The 23,384-nt window shown below is 56.7% G+C and overlaps 1 protein-coding gene across 1 annotated transcript; it reads left to right on the top strand.

Moving 5' to 3' along the window:
* Nucleotides 1-321: 321 nt before the first annotated feature.
* On the top strand, nucleotides 322-23,184 carry ERBB2 (erb-b2 receptor tyrosine kinase 2). The gene is made up of 27 exons (XM_004591147.2): nucleotides 322-606; nucleotides 6,765-6,916; nucleotides 7,617-7,830; nucleotides 9,196-9,330; nucleotides 9,612-9,680; nucleotides 9,798-9,913; nucleotides 10,065-10,206; nucleotides 11,195-11,314; nucleotides 11,539-11,665; nucleotides 13,585-13,658; nucleotides 13,763-13,853; nucleotides 14,017-14,216; nucleotides 14,552-14,684; nucleotides 14,765-14,855; nucleotides 15,394-15,554; nucleotides 17,858-17,905; nucleotides 19,055-19,193; nucleotides 19,296-19,418; nucleotides 19,586-19,684; nucleotides 19,933-20,118; nucleotides 20,263-20,418; nucleotides 20,538-20,613; nucleotides 20,848-20,994; nucleotides 21,330-21,427; nucleotides 21,550-21,738; nucleotides 21,959-22,211; nucleotides 22,311-23,184. The coding sequence occupies exons 1-27, from the start codon at nucleotides 534-536 to the stop codon at nucleotides 22,664-22,666; spliced, it is 3,768 nt and encodes a 1,255-aa protein (XP_004591204.2). The 5' UTR covers nucleotides 322-533; the 3' UTR covers nucleotides 22,667-23,184.
* The last annotated feature ends 200 nt before the right edge of the window (nucleotides 23,185-23,384 follow it).

The following is a 23,384-nucleotide window of genomic DNA, read 5'->3' as shown; positions in this document are numbered from 1 at the left end:
ACGCCGCTCTCTGATCCCACAACAAACAAGCAGGGAGCGGGAGACAAACTACTCCGGTAAAACCTTGGACTTCGGGGAGACTTGAGCGTGGCAGCCGGGAGAACTGGTCCGCTCTCCCCGGGAGGCGGCCCCTCGCGAGCTCTGGCTGCGGGCTACCCCGGCGCCCAGGCGCTGGCAGAGACGCACCCAGGCCTGCATCGAGAGAGAGGGAAAGAGCGAAGCTGGAATTGCCACTCCCAGACTTGCTGGAATGCAGCGGCGGGGGTGGGGGGGCGAGCCGGGAGCGCGCTTGCTCCCAATCACAGGCGGAGGAGGAGGTGGAGGAGGAGGAGGAGGAGGGCTGCTTGAGGAAGTACGAGAATGAAGTTGTGGAGCTGAGATTCCCCTCCTTCGGGAACCGAGCGACGAGGAGCGCCCCTTCCCGGGGCGACCTTTCCGGAGCTGCACGACCGCCCCCAACCCCTTTCGTCGAGCCCCGCAGCCCTCCAGCCTGGTCCAGCCGGAGCCATGGGGCCCGAGCCGCAGTGAACACTATGGAGCTGGAGGCCTGGTATCGCTGGGGGCTCCTCCTTGCCCTCCTGGCCCCCGGAGCCGCGGGGACTCAAGGTGGGTCTGACTTCGGACAGCGATAGGCCCCCCCACCTCAACCTGGATCCCCCGGCCCAAAGCCCCGGACCGGCGAGTGGTCAAGGGGCCCCGATGAGCCTTCCCCGCCGAAGTTTCGGAGAGTTCAGGCTCTCGGGGCGCGCGGGGTGCTGGGGCCGGGAGGGGGCGAGAAATGGTAGGGGCGGGATGGGGGACTACTCCACCGAAGTGGCCCGAGGTAGCCCGACTCCCTGCGGGCTCCAGGAACTCGTCAAAAAAGTTCTCTGAGACTGTGCCCAAACTTTTCTCCGAGGTGGCCTGCGTGGTGGGTGTCGGCGCGCGCGCGCACGAGTATGCGTTTCCCTGCGCCGAGCCCCCTCCCGCCACCCCAAAGCTTTTCCAGTTGGCAGCCTCCGCCTCCGGACTGGACTGGACTGGATTCCTTGGGGGGGGGGGTGTCCCCTTCTGCCCTGCCCCTCCCCCTCCCCGCCCCCTCCAGCCGCCTGTATTTGGGTACCGGCTTCGGGCGAGGTGGGGGGGGTGGGGAGGGGGAGGTGGCCAAAAGAACCTGCTCCGCGGGCGGGGGGCAAGGCTCTGGGGTCTGGCTTAGGGGGAGGGGCCCCGGTTTGTTTTGAACCAGTTTCTGCAGGGCCTGCGCACTTTGTGAATTTTGGCGAGATAGGCCGGCCGGGGAGGGGTGGTGGTGGGTTTCCTGGCTTGGAGGGTTCCTGGGCAATGGTCTCTGTGGCTTGATGGGCATATAGGGAGGGCTGAGTGCTTGTGTTGTCTTTTCTTCCCTTCCTGCTGTGTACAGGCAAGGGGAGGGTGCCATGGGGGGAGTGTGTAGTCCGACCCATCTGTTTAGCCACATGCAGTAAGGGCGGAAGCTGGCATGCGCTGGGTGCCAGGTACACTCTGCGGGGCACACCGTCTGGGGTGTATACATCCCCTCCTTTGGCCTCCCAGCAACCCATAACAGAAGTTTTACTAGCAGTCCCACGTTTCTACTGAAGCCAGCCTCCAAAGAAGCAAGGTGCCATCCCTGGGTGGTGGGGCTCAGAGTGGAACTGGTGCAGTGCCAGCCAGGGGGGCACTCTCTCTGATGGAGGGTGCTCTAGGAGCAGTGGGTGGTTGGGAGCCCTGAGAGTGGTGGGTGGCGGTGCACCCATGGTGCCTGTGCTGTCTGTATTTGGCGGTGCACCCATGGTGCCTGTGCTGTCTGTGTTTGGGGGGGTGCTGTGCCAAGTGTTCCTGAGTTGTAGGGTCTATGTGCTCATGCATCTGGCTTTGTGTTGCCAAACAGCGATCTTCCTGATGACTTGGGGACGCGGGCTGAACTCTGCCCTTGCTAGGAACTCCCTCAAGGTGCTGGGCCAGGTCTGCTGTAAACAGCGGGAGGTGGCTTCACACCTGCTGGCCTTTGTGGCTGCCCTGGAAGGTCCCTGTCTCTCTGGAAGCTGTCCTCCCATTCCCAGTGGGACTATGGGCTGTGAGGCTGAGCTGCTACCTTCCTCTCCTTGGCTCTGGGAGTGGCCAAGGGGACTGCAGAGCCGGGGGACCTGGCTGACTCTTTGATGGGACTTCCTGGTGTCCTCACAGCTTCACCTTCCCTGGCTGAGTACAGAGAGACACAAAGTGTTGCACAGGGGATGGTCACACAGGTGCCTCCAGCATCCAGGTTCTACTCCCTCCCCTGGGGGGGTGGCTGAGTGCCTGGAGCAGGGAAGTGACTGAAGGGGAGACTGGAGCAAGGTCAGAGGCCAGAATTTTGCTGAGATCTTTTTTATAGGTCAGGATTTGTCAGTTGCAGCAAACAACATCCTTTGAATCAGGAAGCGTTCATTTGTGTTTTCATTTTTCTCTGATTCCAGACCCCCAGCCTCCTTCCCTCTTTTTACTATTAAAGTGCTCATTTTAGCTATTCAAGAGGAAAAAAAAAAAACTAGAAAAGAAAGGATCTAAGGTTAAAACAAAACAAAACAAAATATATTGTGTTCCAAAGTCAAATAGAATATGTGCTTTCTCCTGAATTAAGGTCCCCCGTGTTCCTATTGGATGAAATTCTGCTACCTTAACTTTACAGAAAGTTCCAGTTTGCTTCTGGTAGGCAGGTTCCCATGCACAGAGGGTTGCGTTTCATTTCTGGCAACCCTGTGAAGGAGGGACACAGAGGGGACGGCTGGAGTTCAGAGGAACCCAGGAGTTGTGTCCAGTGCTCCTTAGCTTTCCAGTAATGTCCAGGGCGTTTGGGGACTCAAGTAAGAGGCCTTAAGAAAGTTGATCAGAGTCCAGTCACCAGGAATGGATGGAGCCAAGCCTTAGTGGCAGCCCGAGGGATTAAAGGTGCTGATGTGTTTTGGGGTGGAGGTTGGCTCTAGGTTGGAGGAAGTGGGGCTCAGCTGGGGGGATGCCGAGGTCCCTGCTTGGCTGTGGAGTATTCCCCCTTCTTGATGAGCTGGTACCTGCCTTCCTCTCATGTCAGAGTGTAGGAGGGACAGTTAGGGTCTCTGATGAGATAACTGGTAAAATGTTAATTGTGTTCCTCTGGTAAAATATTTAAAAATGCAAAAGAACAGGGCTTTCTCCTATCCTGAATCCTTCCAAAAGTACTTTCTCCTTCTGGGGAGAGAACAAAGGGACAGAATCAACATTTAAATCCAAGAACAAGGAGACTGGCCCACTTTGGTCACTGTATGGGCAGGATGGGGGAAGGAAGGCACCAGTCTTTTGTTTTAGGGCAAGGCAGTAGAAATTACTGCCCATCTCGAATAAGTTTTTTTTTCTTTCTGCCCTTGGGGTGATTCATGTGAACCCCCTTCCTGAGATGGAGCATAAAAGACCCCATCTCGGCCATTTCCTTGGGCTTTTCTTGTCTTGGAGCCCTCTCCTGTCACTAAGATAGGAGTTCTCTTCCTCTCTTTCCTAAATAAATCATACTTTGCAAACTAGAGTTTGCATGAAAATTCTTTCGTGTGAGACAAGAAATGAGGTTTGCTGCCAAGTACCCTACAACGACATCCTACAACAAGGGGACTCAGAGCAGGAGGGAATGCATGGGTGCGAAAGGCCAGGGTGGGGTGGAGGGGTGTGAAAGGGACAGGTTGGAAACCTGGGAGTGCAGAGGCTGGGGCAGGTCCCAGAGCAGACGTGCTTGCTCTGCCTTGGGTGATGGAAGGATCTAGAAAGAAATCTCTCCTGCCCCTCCACCTGTGGGAAACCATTCTGGAGTGACACTTCTTCCCCTCCTTCCCCAGCCCTGGGAAGAGAATGGAGGTTGGGGCACAGGACGTATGTTCGCTGAAGGAGAGGGAAAATTATTACAGCCGATGTTTGTGTTGCCCAGTTATGTTTACAAAGCCTGGCTGTGGTCACAGACTGCCTCTGGATTCATTCCCTGATTTTAACTCTCATATACCTGCTTGGAGGCCATAAGAGTCATTAGGACCAAGTTTAGGCTGGGACATAGTGCCCGGGTGCCAAGGAAGTCACAGGTGCAGAGATGCAACTGATGGAGCCTCTGCCCTGGTGGTGGAGGGACTTGTTCAAAGTCCCACGGAGATGGCTGAGTGAGGGCTCTGGTCTCAAGATGGCCTAAACCCTGCAGGTGCAGTGAGCCCTGGCATCGCTCTGGTGGGCTAGCACCTCAGGGGCCTGGGGGAGGTGAACCTTTCCCTCAGTGTGCATGGCAATCACAGATAGCACTGGCTTTCCTGCTTGGAGCCAGAGAGGCAGCTGGGGCTGAAGACTGAAAGTGAGGAGAGCAGCCACTTGAGAGTCCAACCTCAACCACTGTGTCCTGCAGAGGACCAGGAACCACTGCCTTGCCCGGGCCCTTTGCATCTGGAGCTTGTGGCTGTCCCTCATTTCTTCCTCTGGCAGACATAAATCTTGGTCCTGTGGACCCCATGCTGCCTCCAGACTGGTCCTGTCACACTGTCAGCCCTGAACGTTGCGGTTGTCGAGGAGCGAGTGTCCCGGCTGCCAGTGTGGCATTAGAACCTTCTCCCCATCAAGGGGTGGATGGGTGGATGTGGGGGTCACAGAGCGACCTAGAGAAGGGATAGGCGGGAGGGAGGTGGGTGTAGGGGAGGCCTGCAGTGTGCCTTCTCAACAGCTTGGTGGGGGCAGGGCGGCAGGTAGTATCCCACAAGCCTCCCAGGCCCTGGGTACCAATTTTCACCACCTGTCAGCAAACACTTCAGTCTTAGTCCCAGATCAGCCACAAGTCAGGTAAACAGACTGGTGTGTGGGGCGTGGCTGCCGCTCAGCCCCCTGCAGTGCCTCTGGCTGGTTCTTGGTGGCATCAGGAGAGTGACTGTGTTGTCACTGTGTGTATAATACAGGAGGCTGCAACTTGAGGTCCTGCTTTTGCTGCTCTTGGGGCAGTACACTCTCTCTCTCTGTCTGGGGCTAGCCTGTTTTGCTCAAGATCATGGCCCCAGCCCCTAAGATGTTAGGAAGCCTGTAAACCCAGCCCAGACAAGGTGGTGGCTGTTCTCATGGTGCTGGCTTCCCTGTGGCCTGGCTGCCATGGCTGGTATCCCTTGAAGACAATAGAGGGCCCTGAGGGATGGGTCTCTGTCACAGGCCTGTCAGTCGCCGTCCCCAGCTTGGGCCAGGGCCGGGGTCTGGGCCTGGACACAGCTGTGCCGATGCAGCAGCTGAAGCTGCTGAAGCCAGGGGAGGTCCCAGCAGGGGTGTTATTTTGGGTCTGGCCTCCCACCCGCAGCTCTTGTTTCTCTTGGGAGGCTTTGGGGGGAGGGGTTGAGCCAAAGGAGGGGCGCAGTGGCAAGGAATGGGGAAAGCCTGGCAGTACCCCCTGTCCTGGTGTCCAAGGCAGAGAGACCCCTGTGTTCTAACTCTGTGGCCTGTGCTCTGGGTTTCCTTTCCTATTTGGGAACACCCTGGGCAGTCCTGAGAGCCCCCTCTCCTCCCCAGGGAACCTGCAAGCTTGCCGTGCCAACCTCTCCCTAGCTCTGTGGAGGCAGGCTGGGGAGGATCTTCCCACCCCCTAAGACTTGAGCTTCAGCTGCAACTGGGAGAGAAGGGCTCCTAGTGTCAAATGCCCAAAGCTACCTCTTGTGCTGTCCTGTGGATGTGCTGTCCTGTGGGAGGCGCTCAGGCACCTGTGAGCCTGGGTAACTGAGGTGCCCTCCGCCCACTCCCCTCAAGCTCCTGGGCAGGATACACCAGGTGATTCATGTTCTCGCTGGGGCAGAAAAACAAGTTCAGCTGGGCACTTTCGTCTCCCCCCTGCTGGCAGGCACGGTGGAGGGGGTTGACCTGCTGTTCCCAGAGTGCCCCTCACCAGGGGAGGGTTACCCCCCAGAGGCTCCCTGGGCTCCGTGGCCTCTTTTAGTTTCAGGAACTTCCACACTGAGGCCCAAGGGTGGGGGGAGCCAGGCACAATAGTGTATCTCAATGCCTCCTAGTTGGCACCAGGCAGATCTACGGGGTTGGTGACGTGCCTCTGTGGAAGGAGTTTCATGGCATAGATTTCTGCCAGCTGGTTCTGGAGCCTTGCCCTGAGGAGGTGGCAAGGGCAAGGGTGCCAACTGTAGGAACCTGCAGAGCGTGCCTCACCCCAGCCCGGGATCTGCCGCTGGGGTCCCCATGCCCATAGATGGCATGAGGCTCCTTTTTATTTGCATGAGGGTGCGCTCTAGAAGCCTCTGCCAGTGCCTAGAGCTCTGGTCGCCGTGTGCTCCTCCCGTCCCATTTGCTGGGTGGCACTGTGAGGGTGGATAGAGCTGGCTGGGAGGTTGCCATGTGGGTGTGTGGAAATAGCATAAGGAGAATGCCTGGGGTTTGTTTGCATGGGAGAGGAGCAAGGGGTACCCGGAAGTTATGTGATTCATCATCGCCTCTCTTGGGGGGTTTTTTACCCCTTGGCTCTGCTTGGTGTTTGTGGGACAAAGGGAGGCTTTCTTTGCCAGCTGACACCCTGTCTTGGCAGACAAACCCCATGGGGCTGGCACACTAGGCCCCTATGGGTCCCTGTGATGGTTACAGCCAAAGGGGAGCCCCAGATTTCCCTCTTGTTTCCAACCCAAGAGCTGCCTTCTGCTGTGGGCGCTGTGGGTGCCCGGCAGCGGGAAGTGGGTGTGGAGGACACAGGCAGGTTGGAGGAGGTCCCGGGGCAGTATCCTCTGACCCCTGTGCTCCCTCCCTCCCACCAGTGTGCACCGGCACCGACATGAAGCTACGGTTCCCAGCCAGCCCTGAGACCCACCTGGACATGCTTCGCTACCTCTACCAGGGCTGTCAGGTGGTGCAGGGGAACCTGGAACTCACCTACCTGCCTGCCAATGCCAGTCTCTCCTTCCTGCAGGTGAGACTACTGGGCACCCCTGCCAGGCCCTGCCTCCAGTGGGGCTGAGCCCCCTTGTTGTTTTGAGGGTGGGAAGGTGGAAGAAGAGGGTGCCCTTCCCTGGTCTTTCTTGTCTTTCCTCTACCAGGAAGTCCTTTCTGATGTCTGACCCCTATCCATTCCATTACGCAATCAGTTGTTTTTTACTCTGTCACGTAGCTGGCCCAGGCCCTGACTGGGTGGGCTATATCTGTGTTTTCTGCTGCATTTTGTACTCCGGCCAGCATGGCCACCTCCCCATGTCCACCTGCAGCAGCCACATCTACAGTGTGGAAAGGTGGGAGAGGTGAGTTCCAAGTGCAGTTCTTTCTGTCCTGCCCCTCTGCACTGGCTTTGTTTTTCCATCTGTACAGTGGGAACAACTGACCTGCTGGAAAAACAGAAATGTCTGGGACAGGGTGGCGAGCAGCAGAGTGGAAATGGGCATGACCTAATCACATTGTAGATGCCAGCTTGTCCAGGCTTCCCCCTTTTCCAGATGTTATAGGTGTTATAGGATGAGTGGGTAGGACTTGATGGTCACAATGTGCCCCCTCCCCGTTATTCTTCTGGATCCAACGAGACGCCTCGAGGACCACGTACCACAGGAGGGAGCAGGGCTGCTTGGGGGGTGGGGCCCAGGCCTGCCCCTCATTCCCTCCCCGGCACTGTCCCCTCCCAGGACATCCAGGAGGTGCAAGGTTACGTGCTCATCGCTCACAATCAGGTGCAGCAGGTCCCGCTGCAGAGGCTGCGCATCGTGCGAGGCACCCAGCTCTTTGAGGACAGCTTCGCCCTGGCTGTACTGGACAATAGTGACCCGCAGGACAATTCCACCGCCATCCCAGGGGCCACCCCGGGTGGGCTGCGAGAGCTGCAGCTTCGGAGCCTCACAGGTGACTGATTTGTGAGGGCTGACCCGCCACCGCCCCACCCCCACAGCTGGCCACATGGTGCGGATTGGAGGTGGCTCCCCCTCTTACTCTCTGGGTGGAGGCAGGCAGAGCCAAGTGAGGGAGGGGTTATAGAGAGAGTTCCTTTCCTCCCAGGAAGTGGCAGCTTGTGCCAGCATGTACACATTGAGCGTTAGAATGCAGGCTGAGTGATTGCCCTATAGAGTGCAAATGTGCAGCCAGCATCCTATGGGGCTGTATGTGGCATGCAAGGAGCTGTGGCGCATGCTCCGGGGCCTGGGCACTTGGCATGCACAATCCCCATTCCAAGAATCCTGCAGGGGAAGCATTGGTGTCATTCTCATTTTAGGCTGGTTCAAGGTTACACAGCCAGGTAGTGAGGAGACTGGGCTCTATGCTTTCTATTACTTATTTCTTTTTAAAAAAATATTTATTTGTGACCGGCATGGTGGCTCAACAGGCTAATCCTCTGCAGCACCAGTATCCAGCATCCCATAGGGGCATCAGTTCTAGTCTCAGCTGCACCATTTTTGATCCAGCTCCCTGCTTATGGCCTGGGAAAGCAGAAGAGAAGGGTTAAAGTCCTTGAGCCCCTGAACCTATGTAGCAGATCTGGGAGAAGCTCCTAGTTCCTGGCTTTGGATTGGATGGATTGGATCGGCTCAGTTCTGGCTGTTGAAGCCATTTGTCTCTCCTTCTCTCTGTAAATCTGCCTTTCAATTAAAAATAAATAAACCTTTACAAAAATTCCTTAAAAAGTCCACCAACATTAACAATTTGTTTATTTACTTGGAAAGCAGAGAGAGATCTCTCAATTCATTCCTTAAAGGGCTGAAACAGTCAGAGCTGGGCCAAGCTGAAGACAGGAGCCAGAAACTCCACCCTGACCTCTCACGGGTGGGAGGAACCTGTGTGCCCGGACCATTATCTGCTGCGTGCCAGGAGCAGTAACGGGGAGCTGGGTCAGAAGTGGAGGCAGAGCACATCCCAGGCACTCTATAGGGGTTGTAGGTGTCCCAAGTAGCAGTTTCACCCACAGCACCCATTCCCATAGGGTCTCTTCACAGCCCGGCAATGTGCACAGGTTAGAGAGGACAGGCAAAGAGTTCACGTGTACATGGGCATCTAACTCTGGCGTGGGAACACATATCTTGCTGTGTGTGTGTTGAGGGGAGGGTGTGTATGATGGCAGGGTTAGAGGACAACCTCTCTACTCTCCTGGAAAAAAATCTTGGGGCCTGTTTGAGAGGCCTGTACCCCTTACAGAGGCAGTGGGAGCCCCAGGAGAAGACAAAGTGATGGACATCCGGGAAAGGGTGTGTTCCCTGATTGATGTCCACCCCACAGAGATCCTGAAGGGAGGGGTCCTGATCCAGCGGAACCCACAGCTCTGCTACCAGGACACCATTCTGTGGCAGGACATCTTCCACAAGAACAACCGGCTGGCCCTTACCCGCATAGATACCAACCGGGCTCGGACCTGTAAGCCACGCCCCTTCCTGCCCCGCAGCCTACACCGCCTCCCTCTGCCATCCCTGCAGGCATCTGTGGTTCTTGGTCCTGTCTTCCTCTGCTTTGGGATGTGCTGTGCCCAGTCCTTGGCTGTCCCCATTCCTTGATCACCTCTGCCCTCCTCCCTGTCCCCCCAACAATGCCCCGCATCCTCCCCCGGGTCTCTGTGGCTGCTGTTAGTGCTGTCTGCTCCTTCCTGCTCCTCTTGCTTGCTGTGTCTCATTGCTGCCATGCTCTGATCCTTTCCGCAGGCGCCCCCTGTTCTCCAGCTTGCCAAGCCTCCGGCTGCTGGGGAGAAGGTCCTGAAGATTGTCAGAGCTGTGAGTTCTTGGGGGAGCTGGGGTGAGGGTGGGATAAGAGGCGTGGGGTATCCTCAGAAGGGGAGGACACTTCCCAGCAAGAATGAGCCCATCCTCACCCTACCCTCTGTCCAACAGTGACACGCACGATTTGTGCTGGAGGCTGTGCCCGCTGCAAGGGCCAGCTGCCCACGGACTGCTGTCACGAGCAGTGTGCCGCCGGCTGCATAGGCCCCAAACACTCCGACTGTCTGGTACACAACCTTGATGCCTGGGCCCATTGGGCCTCACTCTCTGGCCCGCCTCTCCTGGGGATTGAGGAAGGGGATGGGTACCCTGCCTGGTGACGCCCCTTGCAATCAGGGGAAACCCGCCCCCGCAGTGATACCAGCTGCCCTCCCACAGGCCTGCCTGCACTTCAACCACAGCGGCATCTGCGAGTTGCACTGCCCGGCCCTGGTCACCTATAACACCGACACATTTGAGTCCATGCCCAACCCTGAGGGCCGCTACACCTTCGGTGCCAGCTGTGTGACCACCTGTCCCTGTGAGTCCGGGGGGATGTTAGGTTGCAGGGGTAGGGCTGTGGACCTCTGGCTGCCACCTTTCCTCTTTCCTCTCCTGGTGGGCAGGAGAGGCTGCTAATTAGCCCAGGCCTGGGGGAGCCACACTAGCTGGGTTTAAACCTGGCTAGCTCACTCTCATCTGTGAAACGGGGGTAAGACTAGTTCCTAGCTCATGGGATGGTGATGAAGTTGGGAGGAGTCGACATCTGCCAAGCTTTTACATTGCCAGGTGATGGCATTGTGCACTGAAGGCTAGTTTTTACTCTACAGTTTGGGTAAATCAGGGCATTTTATCTGGCGGCTCCCTGCTTACTGAAGAGCATGTGCAGGCAGAGTTTGGTCCTGGAATGGCCCTTTGCCTCTCGCAGGAAGCAGGAGTAGGCCTTTGGGTCCTGGCTGTGCCACCTCATGGTGGGTGAGCAGACGAAGTTGAGGGTCCTGCCACCTAGGTTTGCATCCAGGCTCCTCCACTGAGCAGTGCGGGTGACTCTGAGTCATTTATGTAGCTCTTTGCTTTGCTTTCCGCTTTTATAAAGTGGGAATCTGACCTAGGGTGGCCATGTCTGGACCCATAGGGGACTTTTTTTTTTTATTATTTGTTTTTATTGGAAAGAGATGTACAGAGAGAAGGAAAGACATCTGCTGGTTCACTCCCCAAAATGGCCACAATGGCTGGAGCTGAGCCTATCTTACAGAAGTCAGGAAACCTCTTCCAGGTCTCCAATGCAAGTGCAGGGTCCCAAGGCTTTGGACCATCCTCTATTGCTTTCTCCGGCCACAAGCAGGGAGCTGGATGGGAAGTGGAGCAGCCAGAACATGAACTGGCTCCATGAATGGGGTCCTGGTGGATGGAAGGCAAGGATTTAACCACTGAGCTATCGCACTGGGCCCTTGTGGGTGACTCTAGCCGTTGCTCTTATACCTGGGCAAGGGCTTGTGGCTCAGTATGTGTGTTCCTAATTTCTGCAGATAACTACTTGTCTACGGATGTGGGCTCCTGCACCTTGGTCTGCCCCCTGAACAACCAGGAGGTGACAACTGAGGATGGAACCCAGCGGTGTGAGAAGTGCAGCAAGCCCTGTGCCCGAGGTATCCCCTTCCCACCTTGGCCAGTCACAGTTCCTGTCCCTTTGGTCCCCTACTCTGGGCAACCCCCTTCCTGGGACCTTCCTTTTCTCCCACCAGCTCTTCCTGGGTCCCTCCCAGAGCAGCCCCACATGCTTTCCCTGTCTCTGCTGTTGGTGTGGGGAGGGGGCTTGTGCCCAGACCAGGGAGAGGTGGCCGAGCCTCATTTTCTGCCCCTACTTCTACAGTGTGCTATGGTCTGGGTATGGAGCACCTGCGGGAGGTGAGGGCAGTCACCAGCTCCAACATCCAAGAGTTTGCCGGCTGCAAGAAGATCTTTGGGAGCCTGGCCTTTTTGCCTGAGAGCTTTGAAGGGTAAGGGGTGACAGCATGGCCTGAGGTAGTGTCAGGACAAGTGGAGGACCCAGATGTGGCAGCATGTCTGAGGGGATAGTGGGATGCTGGTTGGAAATACAAAGGATGCAAGCAGGAAACCAAAGAGAGCCAGAGCGTGTGAGTGTGTGTGTGTGTGTGTGTGTGTGTGTGTGTGTGTGAGAGAGAGAGAGAGAGAGAGAGAGAGAGAGAGAGAGCAGGGATAAGATTTTTGCAAATGACATGTCATCTATGACCACGGACTTATCTGGAGGTGAGAGAGCATCTGTTTAAAGGGAAATCGCCGTTGAGTTCTTTACAGCTTAATTGGTAATAACCCAAGTTGTAAATAAATGCACACCAGTAGGTTAATGCAAAACAAACAGTGATAGATGCTCTTTTTAATTTTATTTGGAAAGGCAGATATACAGAGAGGAGAGACAGCAAGATCTTCCATCTGCTGGTTCACTCCCCACATGGCCGCAATGGCCAGAACTGAGCTGATCCAAAGCCAGGAACCAGGAGCCAGGAGCTTCTTCGGGGGTCTTTTACATGGGTACAGGGGCTCAAGGACTTAGGACATTCTCCACTGCTATCACAGGCCACAAGCAGGGAGCTGGATGAAAAATGGAGTAGCTGGGACTAGAACTGACAGCTATGTGGAATGCTGGCACTGCAGGTGGAGGCTTAACTTGGCTATGCTATGGTGCTGGGCCCAAATATAGACATCATATACATAAACGTGTGTCCTGTTTGTTGAAAACAGAGATACTAATACACAGAGTAAGGAGTTCATGGTAGAATGGTGATGTATTAATGCCAGCATGCTCTCACCACCTCAAAGGCAACAGCACCTGACACACACAGGCTGGAGGAGTCTCAGGTCACACAGGCCCATACTGTCTGAGGTCCCTGGGTGAGATTGTGAACAGACAAGGCCACCGGGTGGTGAGGGAGTTCTGAGCAGTGGTTGTCCTGGGGCTGGGGGTGTGACAGGGTGCACAAGGGACATTCCTGGGTTGAGGGGAGGGCTCAGTATGTGCCGTGAGGCGGACTGGTGGGTGCAGGAGACAGTGCACTTGCCCACACTCAGCCACTGCACTCCAGCCTCTGTCCGTGGCGTTGTCGTCAAATTATACTTCAGTGAAAGACCTGGGGACGTGTTCCTTACTCACCTGCTTCCTCTCTACGCCCCTTTTTGCTTGTGTGCAACTGGGACATGTTTATCTGGGCTGTTTACATGCGTACGGACACAGGCAGGGAGACGTATGGTGGTTTTCATGGGGAAACTGGGGAGGTGGGAGTGTGTGGGTGACAGCATGTGTGTGAGCACTGCCAGGTCCTTGTGGTGGTGAGCTGGGCAGCCACCACCCAGCCAGGCCACCTCCATCTTTGAAGCTGCAGGAGACGGAATTGGGAGCCCTGATTTGGGAAGGCCAGTCAGGTTGCATTTGCATCAAGCTGAATAACTTACTTAGTTTTATGCTTTTCATCCTGCTGTGCCTGCTTTCCATCTGTACAATGGGTACACAAGACCAGCTCCATCTTGGGAAAGGGTGACAGTGTGTGTGGGATGCTGTTTGTAATCCAGGTTTTGCAGCGGCTTCCCTGGCTATGGATGGATGGTTAGGTCATTTCAGCTATTTGTTCTTAGAAGCATTTCTGCCTTCCGTGTGCTTCTGGCCATGGGGGCCGGTGCCCTTCTGGGCACATTCCTGGAAGGAAGAACTCTCCCTACATCAGAGTGGATGTTGCCAGGCCCGGCCTCGGCTGCCAAGTTCAGCACAGGGCCAGCCAGACTTGCTGGGCTGAGAGGGGCTGAAGTGAAGGTGTTACTTGGAGGGTGGTAGAGGGCAGGGAGAGTAGGGGATCGTGATCACCCTGCTTCTTGGCCCAACTGACTCCTTCCCTTATCTTCCTAGGGACCCAACCTCTGGCACTGCCCCACTCTCACTTGAGCAGCTCAGAGTGTTTGGAACCCTGGAGGAGATTACAGGTGGGCTGTCTGTGCTGTGTTCTGCAGAGACTGGGTGTATGTGTGTGTCTGAGAGGGCATCCTGGCCTTGCCCTCACCCACACAGCCTCACCCTTCACCTGCAGGTTACTTGTACATTGCTGCGTGGCCAGACAGCCTGCCTGATCTCAGTGTCTTCCAGAACCTCCGCGTCATCCGGGGACGAGTCCTGCATGAGTGAGTGCTGGAGGAGAGGAACATGACCAGAGTTGGGGGTGGGTGGGAGGAGTTCCTGTGAGAAGGTGAGGGTATGGGAGTATCGGAGGGGCTGGAAGGGTTGGGCAGGTGTACATCCAGGCCCTGAATGCTACTCAACCTCCTGCCTGCCTCTGCCCTGCAGCGGCGCCTACTCACTGACCTTGCAAGGCCTGGGCATCCGCTGGCTGGGGCTGCGCTCGTTGCGGGAACTGGGCAGCGGCCTGGCCCTCATCCACCGCAACCCCCGGCTTTGCTTTGTGCACACGGTGCCCTGGGAGCAGCTCTTCCGGAACCCACACCAAGCGCTGTTACACAGTGGCAATCGACCAGAAAGCGAGTGCAGTAAGTTGGAACCCAGCACCATGAACTCCACCCGTAACACCTGCACTGACAAGGGACCCCATCCCTACCCTCCCCCTGACAGCAGTTTTCTGGGGGCTGCCCTATCCCTGGAACAGCACTCTGGCTTGGGTTCTCCACATGGCTTCTGACAGGGTCCTACTACACAGTCCGAGTGCTGCCTTATCCGTTCCCCCATTCCTGGACTCTTGTGAGGCTACAGCTACCTCTCCTTGCATTGCCCAGCACTGAGTCCCATGTCCACAGCCCCTTCCCCTGTATCATCTGGACCTGGAGCCTGTCCTGAGTTCCCTCTGGTCCCTTCCTCCTCACTACAGCGGGTGAAGGCCTGGCCTGCTACTCATTGTGCGCCCATGGTCACTGTTGGGGGCCAGGGCCCACCCAGTGTGTCACCTGCAGCCAGTTCCTTCGAGGCCAGGAGTGTGTGGAGGAATGCCGAGTACTGCAGGGGTACGTGGGGCAAGGAGGGGCAGTGGGAGGAGTGCATAGGGGTTCCTTGCAGACCGCTCACCACCTGTCCCTTCCCTCAGGCTCCCGAGGGAGTATGTGAGTGACAGGCACTGTCTGCCCTGTCACTCTGAGTGTCAGCCCCAGAATGGCTCTGTCACCTGCTTCGAATCGGTGAGATTCTGCTGTGCTCCAAGTGAGGGGAGGGGGCGTTGGGGCCCGGCTGGGTGGCGAGGGACCACAGCGGGCACAGTTCACACTGGGTGGCAGGTGAGGCTAGCTGGGATGCAGAGACCCTGGGAATTGGCCTGTGTTCTTGGCCTTGGCCAGGCTCAGGTGGTCAGAGCCATGAGCTCAAGCATCTCCTACCTGGATTCGATTCCAGGCCCTGCTGGCAACCTTGGTTTTATCGCTTATGGAGTGAATGTTATCGTAGTAACCACCTCACTGGGGTGTGGTCAGAGTGAAATGAAACAAGGTTTGGCAGAGTGCCCAGGCACTGCCCAGGCTATCTCTCCACCATAACCACTGGTGCCCCTTGCTGGTCTACCTCTCTGAGCTGTGCTGGCTCAAAGCAGGGCTGCTGAGGGGGTGCCTAGGGAACAGGGAGAACAGTGGCACCAGTGAAGGCAGAACCCAACAACCCAATGTTGCTGCCCCGGGAGAGTCAGTGCCAGTCCCCCCCCACCACAAACTCTTCCTCCCCACCCAGGGGGCCGACCAATGTGTGGCCTGTGCCCACTACAAGGATGCTCCCTACTGCGTGGCTCGCTGCCCCAGCGGGGTGAAGCCCGATCTCTCCTATATGCCCGTCTGGAAGTTCCCGGATGAGGAGGGCACATGCCAACCGTGCCCCATCAACTGCACCCATGCGTGAGTCTAGGGACCTTTTCCTCAAAAGGGAGGGTCTACATGTCAGAAAACTCTCTGGGGCTCTTGCTGCAAATGCGGGGCAGGGCACGACTCCACTTTTTACTTGAAACTCTTCTCTTTCTGGTTTTCTGATCACAAAAGTAACATGTTAGCACTTTGCAACTGAAGCTTGAAGGACAACAAATGTTGCCAGCAGTTCTGGGCCACTGCTAATAATCTGAAATATTCCCCTCCCCAGTAGCTTTCATCCATGCACATTCTAACATGTATTTCTTTTTTCTTCTTCTTCTTCTTTTTTTTTAAGATTTATTTATTTTTATTGGAAAGTCAGATTTACAGAGAGAGGGAGAGACAGAAAGATCTTCCATCCTGTGGTTCGTTCCCCAAGTGGCCACAATGGCTGAGCCCCAAAGCCAGGCTCCTGGGGCTTCAAATCCAGGTCTCCCACGCAGGTGCAGGGTCCCAAGGCTTTGGGCCGTCCTCTACTGTTTTCCCGGGTCACAAGCAGAGAGCTGAATGGGAAGTAGAACAGACAGGACTCAAACCAGCGCCCAAATGGGATTCTGGCATGGGCAAGGTGAGGATTTAGCCACTAGGCTACTGTGCAAGGCCCCCAGCATGTATTTCTTTACAATATGAAGTAATAGACCCATTTATATTGTTTGCAAGTTACCATCCTAATTAGCATATTCTTGCCATGTTTCTCCATGGCTCCACACAGTAATCTATCCTAATTTTTTAGGAAGAATTATTTATTTTGACAGCAGAGTGACAGAGAAAGGAAAAAGAGAGAAAGAGACCTCTATCTACTGTTCATCCCAGATGTCCAGAGTAACCAGGACTTGGCCAGGGCTGTAACTAGGAGCTAAGAGCTTCATCCATGTCTCCCACATGAATGGCGGGGGTCCAAGCCACTGCTTTAGCAGGGAGCTAGCTGGATGAGAAGTGGAGCAGCTGGGACTACATCTCTGATATGAAATTGCAGTGTTGTACGCACAGATTAACGTGATGAGCCACTATGCCAGCCTCTCCCTTATTTTAATTTTTCTATTTGATTATCTTTACACCTACTTGTGGTGGACTTTTTTAGCAACACAACACTATAAATGTTACAAACACACCCTTTCACATGGCTGTCCCGCCTGCTCCAGGGAGTACTGCCATGGCCCCCTGGGTGTGGGCAGGTAGGCTTTCCTGCTCACGCTTGCTGGGTTATGAGTGAGTGTACTCAATTGACTCTTGGGAGAGTGCTGTTTGTGTAAGTCAGAGAGGATCCAGACATAGCAGTTTCATGTTCATTTGGTCTACTATTGGATTGGCTTTGTGTGTATGTCTGCACAAGGTTATTCATGTAGGATTGTGCAGTGTGCCTTTTTTTTTTAATTTTAAAAATATGTATTTATCTGCCAGGCAGAGAAGAGAATGAACCTTTCATTTGCTGGTTTATTCTCCAGTTGACTGCAGCAGTTGACACTGTCCTCGGCTGAAGCCAAGAGCTTCATCCAGGTCTCCCACATGGGTAACGGTTCCCAGCACTCAGGCCATCTTCCGTTGCTTTCTCATGCACGGAGCTGGATCGGAAGTGGAGCAGCTGGCACTTTCTGAACCTGCACCCATATGGAATGCTAGAGGTCCAGGCAGCGGCTTAACCCACTGCACCATAGTGCTGGCCCTTATCATTTCTTTACATTTAGCTCTTTCCCTCCAAGTCTTAATAAAATGCCCAGCTGGTTATAGGGGCTGTGACTGTCACCCCATGGGGCTGTGGAACTCCCTGCCCTCGCTTCTCCTATCTGTGTCTTCGTACTTATCTGCACCCTCCCTCTCTTCCCCTGGCCCTGCCCTGTGCTTTCACTCATCTTAGGGCATCTGCCTGTAACAGTGTCCTTTTCAGAAAATCTCCATCTGTAATCAAGGTGTAACCTAGCCCTGTCCATGTTTGATGGGGTAGTGAGTGTGTGACCTTCTGTTGCACTTGACCTCTATCCATGTGAGCAGGCCTGTGCAGCCTCCCACCCTCCCTGCTTGGAAGTGCAGGCAGTTACAGGGGATTAGCCACTGGGGAGGTGCAGCGCTGGGTGTTCTCCTGGGTACCCCCACATATCCCATGGGGCAGTGCAGGGAGCAAAGGATGTAGATTCCCAGCTAGAAAAGGAATCGTTTTGTGGGGTGGCGACCTTGTGCCCAGTTTCTGCCTTTGTCAATGGGTATAATAACCTGGCCCCACCCCCGTGGGTGTGGTGAGGTCACGGGAGCCTGGAAGGCGTTGCCTGGAGTTGATGATGGGTCTATCTCTTCCACAGCTGCGTGGACCTGGATGACAAGGGCTGCCCCGCCGAGCAGAGAGCCAGGTTGGCCCTTCATGCCCAGGACATCCTTTGGGGACCCTGCTGCAGGGAGGGGGTCATTCCCACGGCATACCTCCCTCCCCAGTCCTCTGTCACGGGTGGGCTGCTCCTGCTTGCTCAGGGTGCTGGGGGCAGGGAGGCTCCAGGAAAGATGGTCACCCCTGGTCCTGGCTCCTGGGAGTGGCTGTGTGTCTCCTGAGGGACACGGCGGGGCAAGAAGGTGCAGCTGCAGCACTGGCACCAGAATAGGAGAGATGCTGAGCTGGGGGTGGTGTGAGGCTTCAAGGAGGAGGTGGCTTTGAAAGAGGAAGCAGGTATCTCACCTGCATTCAGGTCATATTAGGGGGAGGGTGCAGCCGGAATATTCAGGCTGTGTCCAGAGGGCCTAGCTTAGGGTTGTTGAGTGTGCACAGGGAGGGATGAAGGAGTGAGGTCAGAGTCAGATTGGGGTTGGATTTGGAGGACATAAGCCTTGACCGCCAGGCCACAGGTTTGGACTTGATTGTCTAGGCAGTGAGGGAGCTTTGGGGAGAAGCAGATTCCAAGCAGTGTTTCTCAGAGGCTTGTTCCATGCCAGGCCCTGTGCTGAGGAGGGGAGAGGGGTGGGGCAGGACAGGACAAGGATGCCTGGAGTGTTGGCTCCACGGCTCCAGCAGACCCCGGATGACTGAGTCTTAAAGAGGAGCCCATGGAGAAGTGGTGGTCCAGGCAGAAGGAAGGGCGTGGCAAAGGCTGGGAGGTGTGGCGGTCATGACTTGGGTGAATAGCTGTTTGGGTCTGTTTGACCCAACAGTAATAGTGGAATGGCTGGGTGTGCATTCCTGGGCCCCGCCCCACACACCAAGCTGAATCTTCGGGAGGGGCCCAGCTCCACACTAGTGCATATTAACAAGCTCCTAGTGACTTTTCAGCCCTGAGCCATGGCCAAGGGCAAATATATGGTGATTTTTGGAGATCCTTAAAGGGCTTGGAGTGACTGGCAAGGAGTTTGTTCTTCCTGGCAGAGTAGTGGGGAGCCACGGCAGGTTTTAGAATAGGAAAGAGAGTGTCAGAGGTTGTGGTCCCTGCTGCCAATGCTAGGGACTGTCCTGTCACCCCTCCATGGGGGCTCTCTTCCCCCTCCTGCTTCCTGACCCTGGCTCCTGCCCTTAGCCCCGTGACATCCATCATCGCCACTGTGGTGGGCGTTCTGCTGGTCGTGCTCATGGGGGTGGTCCTGGGGATCTTCATCAAGCGACGGCGGCAGAAGATCCGCAAGTACACAATGCGGAGGCTGCTGCAGGAGACCGAGGTGAGCCAGTCTGGCTGAGGGCTTCCCCGCTGGCCTGAGGCTGTGGCCACTCCCCTTTGGGTCCCCCAGCCCCAGCACTGAGCTGGTACTTCCGCCCTACAGCTGGTGGAGCCTCTCACACCAAGTGGAGCGATGCCCAACCAGGCCCAGATGCGCATCCTGAAAGAGACGGAGCTGCGTAAGGTGAAGGTGCTTGGCTCAGGAGCCTTCGGCACAGTGTACAAGGTCAGAGGCTGGGGTGAACGGCTGGCCCCGGGGGGACCTGGGCTGGGAGGTGCCACTGGTCAGGAGAGCCTGTGGAGCTAGGCCAATGGGCAGGGAAGGGGTGTTCTGGGAATGGGAAGGGCCCCCCGGTGGAGCAGGGTGGGTCACCTCTGCATTTTTCCTCTCAGGGCATCTGGATCCCTGATGGGGAGAATGTGAAAATTCCTGTGGCCATCAAAGTGTTGAGGGAAAACACCTCCCCGAAAGCCAACAAAGAAATCTTGGACGTAAGCCCCTGCTCTCCCTCCCACCACCCTGCAGCCCAAGGCTCTGATCCTTCTAAACTGATATCTGGGGGAAAGGGGACAGACAGATCCCACCCCCAAACCTCAACTCTTAACCCCTCCAGTGTGTGGGCCACAGCTCCGTTTTGTGATGGGTTGGGGTTGGTGGGCTGAGGGTCCCCAGTCCTGGATGGCAGTGGGGCCAGGGCTGGTGGTCTCTGCCACTTTCTCAGTGTCCTCTGGCCCCCTAGGAAGCATACGTGATGGCCGGAGTGGGTTCCCCGTACGTGTCACGCCTCCTGGGCATCTGCCTGACATCCACAGTACAGCTGGTGACACAGCTGATGCCCTATGGCTGTCTCCTGGATCATGTCCGCGAGCACCGTGGGCGCCTGGGCTCCCAGGACTTGCTGAACTGGTGTGTGCAGATTGCCAAGGTATGTGCTTTTGGGGGGCCTGGGCTCTGCAGGCCCCTGGGGAGGAGACCCCAGTCTTCACGGGGCCAAGGGTGGGCTCGTTCCCTGGGAGAGGGGTAAGCTGAGGCCCTATGCAAAGGCCCACACCCGTGCCTCCCCTGCCAGGGGATGAGCTACTTGGAGGAGGTGCGGTTGGTGCACAGGGACCTGGCTGCGCGCAACGTGCTAGTCAAGAGCCCCAACCACGTCAAGATCACAGACTTCGGGCTGGCTCGACTGCTGGATATTGACGAGACAGAGTACCATGCGGATGGGGGCAAGGTCAGAGGCAGGAGCATAGTGAGGCTGGGTGGGGTGGGAGCTGCCACCCCCCGGAGAACTTTGAGACCGTCAATCTTCTGCCACATCCAGTTGGAAAACCTCCTCCTCTGTCCTCCCAGGTGCCCATCAAGTGGATGGCATTGGAATCCATTCTCCGCCGGCGGTTCACCCACCAGAGTGATGTGTGGAGCTACGGTGTGTGGTGGAATGGGGTGGGGCTGGGGAGGACACGGGTACATCTTAGTGTGGGTATGTGTTGGGAGAGGCAAGGGCTGCCCATGCCTACCTCCCAGGAACCAGGGGAGGACTGGGTAGGTCTGACCCTGGACATCACATTCCCACTGCCACCATAGTGCCAGGCTCCTGGGCAGTGCCTCAGGGCTAAGGACACTAAAGCTGCTGTCCATTGGTCTCCCGTCTCTGTCCTAGGGGTGACTGTGTGGGAGCTGATGACTTTTGGAGCCAAACCTTACGATGGGATTCCAGCCCGGGAGATCCCTGACCTGTTGGAGAAGGGGGAACGGCTGCCCCAGCCCCCGATCTGCACCATTGATGTCTACATGATCATGGTCAAATGTGCGTGGCCAAGCTGGGTGGGCTGGGAGTGGGGGGTCAGGAACCTGATGCTTGTGAGCCCAGTGGCCTGGTATAGAGGAGCCCCTTCTATAAAGTCTAGGGAGTCTAGTGAGGGAGAACTCCATGCATGCTAAAAGGAGAAGCTACAAGGCATGCCCAGAGGTTCTGGCACAAGGCACAGAGCCTGGGACTGCTGCTACTCCCTGTAGGCCCTGGGCTGTCCGTGAGGGTTGTCTGGCCCAGAGGGGAGGCGGGCCGGGGGTTCCCAGGGAGGCAAGCCAGCACACTGGGGAGGGAGCACCAGGCCTGGGATGCTGAGCTTGCTTCTGCCCCAGGTTGGATGATAGACTCCGAATGTCGGCCCAGATTCCGGGAGTTGGTGTCTGAATTCTCCCGCATGGCCAGGGATCCACAGCGCTTTGTGGTCATCCAGGTACTGGGTCTTCTTGACCCATTTTGCCACACCACTCCTACCGGGCAGGGGTGGGAACAAGGAACTCCTGGGGGCCCTTTTGCCCTCTGCGAGCTTGCCACCCTGTGCCTCCTCCTCCCCAGAATGAGGACTTGGGCCCCGCCAGCCCGCTGGACAGCACATTCTACCGCTCACTGCTGGAGGATGACGACATGGGGGATCTGGTGGATGCTGAGGAGTACCTGGTGCCCCAGCAGGGTTTCTTCTGCCCGGACCCTGCCCCGGGCACTGCAAACACAGCCCACCGCAGGCATCGCAGCTCATCCACCAGGGTCAGCGCCCTCCCCCAACCCCAGGGGGATCTTCCTTTGATGTTCCACTCCACTTGTCTCATGGAAATCCTGGTGGGGGGGTTCCTACTGCCTTCTGGCCCCTGTGACTCCAAACTGTCTGCTGCCACTGTGTCCTGTCCCCTGACCCTGTCACCTCCCATGGGGTCACCACCCCAGATCTGTGCGTGACTTCCATCACGGCCTTTTGTCTTGTCCCCAGAGCGGCGGTGGTGAGCCGACACTGGGGCTGGAGCCGAGTGAGGAGGAGCCGCCCAGGTCCCCAGCGGCCCCCTCGGAAGGGGCTAGCTCCGACGTGTTTGATGGTGACTTGGGAATGGCGGCAGCCAAGGGGCTGCAGAGCCTCCCCCCACATGACCCCAACCCTCTGCAGCGGTACAGTGAGGACCCCACAGGACCCCTGCCCTCAGAGACAGACGGTTATGTTCCCCCCCTGACCTGCAGCCCCCAGCCCGGTATGGATTCTTGGCTTGTGTGAGATGGGCAGGCATGGGTGGGGCTCTGCTGTGGTGGTGGCAGGTACAAGCCTGACTCTCTCTCTCCTGTCCTTCCAGAATATGTGAACCAGCCTGAGGTCCGGCCACAGCCCCCTTCCCCACTGGAGGGCCCTCTGTCTCCTGCCCGGCCAGCTGGAGCCACCTTGGAAAGGCCCAAGACTCTCTCCCCTGGGAAGAATGGGGTCATCAAAGACGTTTTTGCCTTCGGGGGTGCTGTGGAGAACCCTGAGTACTTGGCCCCCCGGGCAGGGGCTCCCCCTCAGCCCCACTCTCCTCCTGCCTTCAGCCCAGCCTTTGACAATCTCTACTACTGGGACCAGGACTCAGCAGAGCGGGGGTCTCCACCCAGCACCTTTGAAGGGACTCCCACGGCAGAGAACCCTGAGTACCTGGGCCTGGACGTGCCAGTGTGACCCACGAGGTCAAGTTCACTGAAGCCCTGCTGTGCCCTCACTCAGGGAGCGGGAGCGCCCTGATTTCCGGCTCACATGACCAGGAGGCAAGGAGAGGACCCTGTGACCACCTCCAGGGCCACCTGCCATGGCATGCACCTGTCCTACGGCATTCTCTCCCTGCTGTGTTCCCAGGTGGCTGGGAGGGACCCAGCCAGGCTGGAAGAGAGGGGCTAGCCTTGGCTGACATCAGAGCCCTGCACCACCAACCCAAGGCTCCGACAAATGCCATAGCCACAGCCTCCTCATGCGAGGCATTGGCTTGGTACTGAGGGACCGAATGTAGCTGGGCCCAGGAGGGGAAGAGACCTGAGGGAGTGTCCCGGAACAACAGCCACCGGTTCAGGCTGATCCCACGCTGTGGCGCCGTTTCCAGGAAGGAGGGAGTGGCCCAGCGTCCAGATCCACCCTTGTACAAAGTGTTTTTTTGTTTTGTTTTTACTTGTTTTTTGTTTTTTTTTTTTAAGATGAAATAAGGACCCAGGAATCTGCAAATATATTTTGGAAAACAGTTGCTGGCACTAGCCTACGTTGGGGCAGAGGGGGGCGTGGGGTGCCAACCCTGCTGCTCTCCTGGTACTCTCCTCCCTTTATGGTGTGCCCGATGAGCAAGGGGCTGGCATCCTGCCCACCCCCGGCTTTAGGATGGGCGGGGCATCGGGCAGTTAAGTTTCTGATT

This window comes from Ochotona princeps, chromosome 17, assembly GCF_030435755.1.
Source record: "Ochotona princeps isolate mOchPri1 chromosome 17, mOchPri1.hap1, whole genome shotgun sequence".
NCBI classification, from domain to species: domain Eukaryota; kingdom Metazoa; phylum Chordata; class Mammalia; order Lagomorpha; family Ochotonidae; genus Ochotona; species Ochotona princeps.
Note: the sequence above shows the minus strand (reverse complement) of the source record. Positions and strands in the feature narration are given on the sequence as shown.